General features: G+C 37.3%; 1 protein-coding gene across 1 annotated transcript in view; it reads right to left on the bottom strand.

The window, feature by feature from the left end:
• LOC108308392 (ATP-binding cassette sub-family A member 3-like) overlaps positions 1-6,878 on the bottom strand; it is a 154,478-nt gene that overhangs the window by 42,679 nt on the left and 104,921 nt on the right. The window contains exon 21 of the mRNA XM_017534180.2: positions 2,581-2,754. Coding sequence (XP_017389669.1) covers positions 2,581-2,754 — 174 coding nt within the window. The remainder of the gene's footprint in view (positions 1-2,580; positions 2,755-6,878) is intronic.

Below are 6,878 nucleotides of genomic sequence, written 5' to 3'. Positions count from 1 at the left end.
GATGGATTAAAGACTTAAACATAAGACCTAACACCATAAAAACCCTAGAAGAAAATCTAGGCAAAACCATTCAGGACATAGGCGTAGGCAGGGACTTCATATCCAAAACACCAAAAGCATTGGCAACAAAAGCCAAAATAAACAAATGGGACCTAATCAAACTCCACAGCTTCTGCACGGCAAAAGAAACAGTCATTAGAGTGAATCAGCAACCAACAGAATGGGAAAAAATTTTTTCAGTCTACCCATCTGACAAAGGGCTGATACCCAGAATTTACAAAGAGCTAAAACAGGTCTACAAGAAAAAAACAAACAAGCCCATTCAAAAGTGGCGAAGGATATGAACAGACGCTTTACAAAAGACATACATGAGGCCATCAAACATATGAAAAAATGCTCATCATCACTGGTCATTAGAGAAATGCAAATCAAAACTACATTGAGATACAATCTCATGCCAGTTAGAATGGCAATCATTAAAAAATCTGGAGACAACAGATGCTGGAGAGGATGTAGAGAAATAGGAACACTTTTACACTGTTGGTGGGAGTGTAAATTAGTTCAACCATTGTGGAAGACAGTGTGGCGATTCCTTAAGTACCTAGAAATAGAAATTCCATTTGACCTAGCAATCCCATTACTGGGTATAAATCCAAAGGATTATAAATCGTTCTACTCTAAGGACATGTGCACACGAATGTTCATTGCAGCACAGTTTACAATAGCAAAGACCTGGAACCAACCCAAATGCCCATCGATGATAGACTGGACAGGGAAAATGTAGTACATATACACCATGGAATATTATGCAGCCATCAAAAATGATGAGTTTGTGTCCTTTGTAGGGAAATGGATGAACCTGGAAATCATCATTCTCAGCAAACTGACACAAGAGCAGAAAATCAAACACCACATGTTCTCACTCATAGGCGAGTGTTGAACAATGAGAACACATGGACACAGGGAGGGGAGCACTACATACTGGGGTCTATTGGGGGAAAATGGGGGAGGGCCGGGGGGTGGGGAGGTGGAGAGAGATAGCATGGGGAGAAATGCCAGATATAGGTGAAGGGGAGGAAAGCAGCAAATCACACTTCCATGTGTGTACCTATACAACAATCTTGCATGTTCTTAACATGTACCCCCAAATCTAAAATGCAATAAAAAAATTAATAAAAAATAATCCTTAAAAAAATCTTAATATTAGTGAACTTAACCCATAGTATATAAAATTTAATATATCACAATAATGCTTGCTTTACTTTATTATTTGATTTGTTAGCATGTACCATTACAAATTCAGCCTGTATAATTCACCATGTAGTTCAATAGAATATGTAATTGAAGAGAACAAAGAAGAAAATTTCAATAGAAGCAGGAAAAAACATCTGATAAGATTGAATATGTATTCATAATTAAACTAGACATAGAGCAGAAAGAAACTTTTTGATTCTGATAAAGGGTTTCTATAGAAAACATCATTTTTGATAGTAAAGTATTATAATATTCTCTTTTAAATTCAAACGAAACTGAAGGTCTATGATAACCAATTTGATTAAATTTGAACTATGTGTCTTTAACAAAGCAGAGAGTCAAGAACAAAAAATAAGTGTACATGGATTAGAAAAGAAACATGTTATTATACACCTAAATTATTAAAATAATTTAGCCAGTTCAATATACAGAAAATGAACTCTTTCAACTGTATTTTTCTATATCAGAAACAATAAAATGACACTTCAAAAAGTCATATCATTTATAATAGTATCAAAAGATACATAGAAATAAAATGAACAACATAGTTGCAACACTTCTAAACTAATAACCACTAAACAGTATTAAAAATTTAGAAGACAGAACAAATCTATCCCTATGGGAATGCATTATGCAGTGGAAGAATAAAATCTTAGAATCCCAATCTGGACCCTAAGGGCTGTATGACACAGTAATTTCCCTCAAATGAGAATAAAAACAGGTAACTTGAGATTGTTGTGAAGGTTTAAAATAATGCAGGAAAAGTTAGTAGATGGTTGATTATTAGTACTTCTTATTGTATATCTGATGACCACTTTAAACTTACCCTGGATTTGCTTTTGAGGCTTTATGATATTTATTTACTTTGTTTTTTTTTGAGACAGAGTCTTGCTCTGTTGCCCACGCTGGAATGTAATGGCGTGATCTCGGCTCACTACAACCTCCACCTCCCGGATTCAAGTGATTCTTCTGCCTCAGCCTCCCGAGTAGATGAGATTACAGGCATGTGCCACCATGCCCAGCTAATTTTTGTGTTTTTAGTATAGACAAGTTTCTCCATGTTGACCAGGCTGGTCTCAAACTCCTGACCTCAGGTGATACACCTACCTCAGTCTCCCGAAGTGCTGGGATTAGAGGCGTGAGCCACCATGCCCAGCCTAAGGCTTTATTATATTTAAGGAGGGGTTTTCCAGCCTTGTAAAAGGATTTATGTACCAAACATGTGTCCTGACTTTCTGCATTGAAGGAAGGGCAGATTCTCCACATGTTTTATAGCCTGAACCTGAAGCTAATTTGCTAGAGACTTAGGGATCCTGAAGTACTTACTTTCTTTGCTACAATTTAGGTAGACAGAAAGATTCTTGTAGATGGTGCACAGTATCTTCATCTCGTAGATAGATGTATACTCACCAATGCACTTTGCAAGGTTGTAATTGGGAAAGAACAGTAATGAATTACCTAGAATGGTTCTGGTGGTGTTTGACATGCTGGTTAGCTGTTCTGAAAAGATAAGAGATTAGGTAGCATTACAGAAAATCAACTCTCCCCAGGACAACAAATCCTCCAGTGATGATCAAATCAAGCTCAGAAAATTGAAAACCAGGTAATTATCTTTGAAGAATGCTCTAGTGGCTGTCTGGAGCGGTCACTGCCCTCGATGACACAGTTTGTGCTGATGATTGTAGAATTCTGAAGTAGTTTTGGTGAAATGAGTATCCATATGATAAATCTTTCTAGCACTTGATAGGGGCAGGAAGTCACTATTGGCTATCTTTCAACATTTCCAACATAAACATAAATTGATTACCTAAAGGAGTAAAGTAGAGGCAGGAGATAGAGGCTAGTAATCAGCAGTAGGGAATGGATAGGGAAAATTCTGAAACATTTGAGAGTTCAACAAAACTTCACAGAAACAAGCTGGTAAGTTAATGTCTTTCCAAAGAATGAATTGCACATAAATAATTAGAGACTAAGCTCCTGGAGATATGAACGTGTTTAATTTATGAATTTCCAGTGTAGAATTTTGATAATGAATTCATACATTTGGGAAGAGGATAAAAGACAGGTCTAAAGAAAAAGTTCTTATAAAACACTTTGAGCAAGGAGAGATGGCAAAGACATAAACCGTCAAGTGCTAAAATTATGGCAAGGCTGTCCTATAGAGAAAAATAATTGACAGATAATGAATAATTCTGGATACTGGCTTCTTGTACATATGTAAAAAATATCAAGGGCTAATTCTATAGACCAGCACTGTCCAACAGAACTTTACATCATTATGGAAATGCTCTATAAATCCTCTCTAAAGAATTCTAGGGAAGGTCATATTTAATACATGGTCCTCTGACTTGCCTCAGCATCTGTTCTTATACTTTGGTAACACGTCCTCAGATTTTATAGCATTTTTGAATAATGTCAGTTTCTTTACTTTCAGTCTATATGGGCTTTACTTTTCTATATTACAGAATGGAATTGAGATCTGATGCATAATGTTTAACAGCGGTGGCAATATAGTTCTCATTTTTTTAATTAAAAAAATTTTAAATATATATTTTATTGCATTTTAGGTTTTGGGGTACATGTGAAGAACGTGCAAGATTGTTGCATAGGTATATACATGGCAACGTGGTTTGCTGCCTTCTTCCCCGTCACCTGTATCTGGCATTTCTCACCATGTTATTCCTCCCCAACACCCCACCTCCTGCTGTCGCTGCCCTAGATCCCCCCCACAGACCCCACTGTGTGATGCTCCCCTCCCTGTGTCCATATGTTCTCATTGTTCAACACCTGCCTATGAGTGAGAACATGCAGTGTTTTTGTGTTCTTGTGTCAGTTTGCTGAGAATGATGGTTTCCAGGTTCATCCACATCCCTACAAAGGACACGAACTCATCCTTTTTGATGGCTGCATAGTATTCCATGGTGCATATGTGCCACCTTTTCCCTGTCCAGTCTATCATCGATGGGCATTTGGGTTGGTTCCAGGTCTTTGCTATGGTAAACAGTGCTGCAATGAACATACGTGTGCACGTGTCTTTATAGTAGAATTATTTACAATCCTTTGGGCATATACCCAGCTATGGGATTGCTTGGTCAAATGGAATTTCTATTTCTAGATCCTTGAGGAATTGCCACACTGTCTTCCACAATGGTTGCACTAATTTACACTCCCACCAACAGTGTAAAAGTGTTCCTATTTCACCACATCCTCTCCAGCATCTGTTGTCTCCAGATTTTTTAATGATCACCATTTTAACTGGTGTGAGATGGTATCTCAATTTGATTTTGATTTGCATTTCTCTAATGACCAGTGATGATGAGCATTTTTTCATATGTTTGTTGTCCTCATATATGTCTTCTTTTGAAAAATGTCTGTTCATATCCTTCGTCCACTTTTGGATGGGTTTGTTTTTTATTGTAAATCTGTTTTAGTTCTTTGTAGATTCTGTATATCAGCCCTGTCAGATGGGTAGATTGCAAATATTTTTTCCCATTCTGTTGGTTGCTGGTTCACTCTGATGATTGTTTCTTTTGCTGTGCATATCTAAGCTTAATTAGATCTCATTTGTCTATTTTGGCTTCTGTTGCCATTGCTTTTGGTCTTTTAGTCATGAAGTCCTTGCCTACGCCTGTGTCCTGAATGGTATTGCCTAGGTTTTCTTCTAGGGTTTTTATGGCGTTAGGTCTTATGTTTAAATCCTTAATCCATCTGGAGTTAATTTTAGTGTAAGGTGTAAGGAAGGGGTCCAGTTTCTGTTTTCTGCAAATGATTAGCCAGTTTTGCCAACACCATTTATTAAACAAGGAATCCTTTCCCCATTGCTTGCTTTTGTCAGGTTTGTCAAAGATCAGATGATTGTAGATGTGTGGTGTTGCTTCTGAGGCCTTTTTTCTGTTTCACTGGTCTATATCTCTGTTGTGGTACAAGCACCATGCTGTTTTGATTACTGTAGCCTTGTAGTATAGTTTGAAGTCAGGTAGCATGAGGCCTCCAGCTTTGTTCTTTTTGCTTAGAATTGTCTTGGCTATGCAGGCTCTCTTTTAGTTCCACATGAAGTTTAAAGTGATTTTTTACTGTTCTGTGAAGAAGGTCATTGGTAGCTTGATGGGGATAGTATTGAATCTATAAATTACTTTGGGCAGTATGGCTATTTTGACGATATTGATTCTTCCTAACCATGAGCATGGAATGTTTTTCCATCTGTTTGTGTCCTTTCTCATCTCCTTGAGCAGTGGTTTGTAGTTCTTGAAGAGGTCCTTTACATCGTTTGTTAGTTGTATTCCTAGGTATTTTATTCTCTTTGTAGCAATTGTGAATGGGAGTTCACTCATAATTTGGCTTTCTCTTTGTCTGTTATTGGTGTATAGGAATGCCTGTGATTTCTGCACACTGATTTTGTATCCTGAGACTTTGCTGAAGTTGCTTATCTGTTTAAGGAGATTTTGGGCTGAGACAATGGGGTCTTCTAAATATACAATCATGTCATCTGCAAGTAGAGACAATTTGACTTCCTCTTTTCCTAATTGAATGCCTTTTATTTCTTTTTCTTGCCTGATTGCTCTGGCTAGAACTTCCAATCCTATATTGAATAGGAGTGGTGAGAGAGGGCATCCTTGTCTAGTACCAGATTTCAAAGGGAATGCTTAAATATTTTGCCTGTTCGGTATGATATTGGCCGTGGGTTTATCATAAATAGCTTTTATTATTCTGAGATACATTCCATTGAAACCTAGTTTATTGTGGGTTTTTAGCATAAACGGCTGTTGAATTTTGTCGAAGGCCTTCTCTGCACCTATTGAGATAATCATGTGGTTTTTGTCTTTGGTTTTCTGTTTATGCGATGGATTACATTTATAGATTTGCATATGTTGAACCAGCCTCGCATCCCTGGGATGAAGCCTACCTGACCATGATAGATAAGCATTTTGATGTGCTGTTGCATTCAGTTTGCCAATATTTTATTGAAGACTTTTGCATCGATGTTCATCAGGCAAAAATCTTCAATATTGGCCTGAGATTTTCTTTTTTAGTTGTGTCTCTGCCAGTTTTTGGTATCAGGATGATGTTGGTCTCATAAAATGAGTTAGGAAGGACTCCCTCTTTTTGTATTGTTTGGGATCGTTTCAGAAGGAATGGTACCAGCTTCTCTTTGTATGTCTGGTAGAATTTGGCTGTGAACCCATCTGGACCTGGACTTTGTTTGATTGGTAGGCTATTAATTGTTGCCTCAACTTCAGACCTCGTTATTGGTCTACTCAGGGTTTCAACTTCTTCCTAGTTTAGTCTTGTAAGGGTGGAAGTGTCCAGGAATTTATCCATTCCTTCCCGATTTACTGGTTTATGTGCATTGAGTTGTTTGTAGTAATCTCTGATGGTAGCTGTTTTTCTGCGGAATTGGTGGTGATATTCCCTTTATCGTTTTTTATTGCATCTATTTGATTCTTCTCTCTTTTCTTTTTTATTAGTCTGGCTAGCAGTCTGCCTAAATTGTTGATCTTTTCAAAACACCAGCTCCTGGATTTATTGATTTTTTGAAGGGTTTTTTCTGTCTCTGTCTCCTTCAGTCCTGCTTTAGTTATTTCTTGTCATCTGCTAGCTTTTGAGGTTTTTTTTTTTTTTTTTTT

Source organism: Cebus imitator, unplaced genomic scaffold, assembly GCF_001604975.1.
Source record: "Cebus imitator isolate Cc_AM_T3 unplaced genomic scaffold, Cebus_imitator-1.0 Scaffold85, whole genome shotgun sequence".
In the NCBI taxonomy this organism is placed as follows: domain Eukaryota; kingdom Metazoa; phylum Chordata; class Mammalia; order Primates; family Cebidae; genus Cebus; species Cebus imitator.
This window is presented reverse-complemented; position numbering and strand designations above follow the sequence as displayed.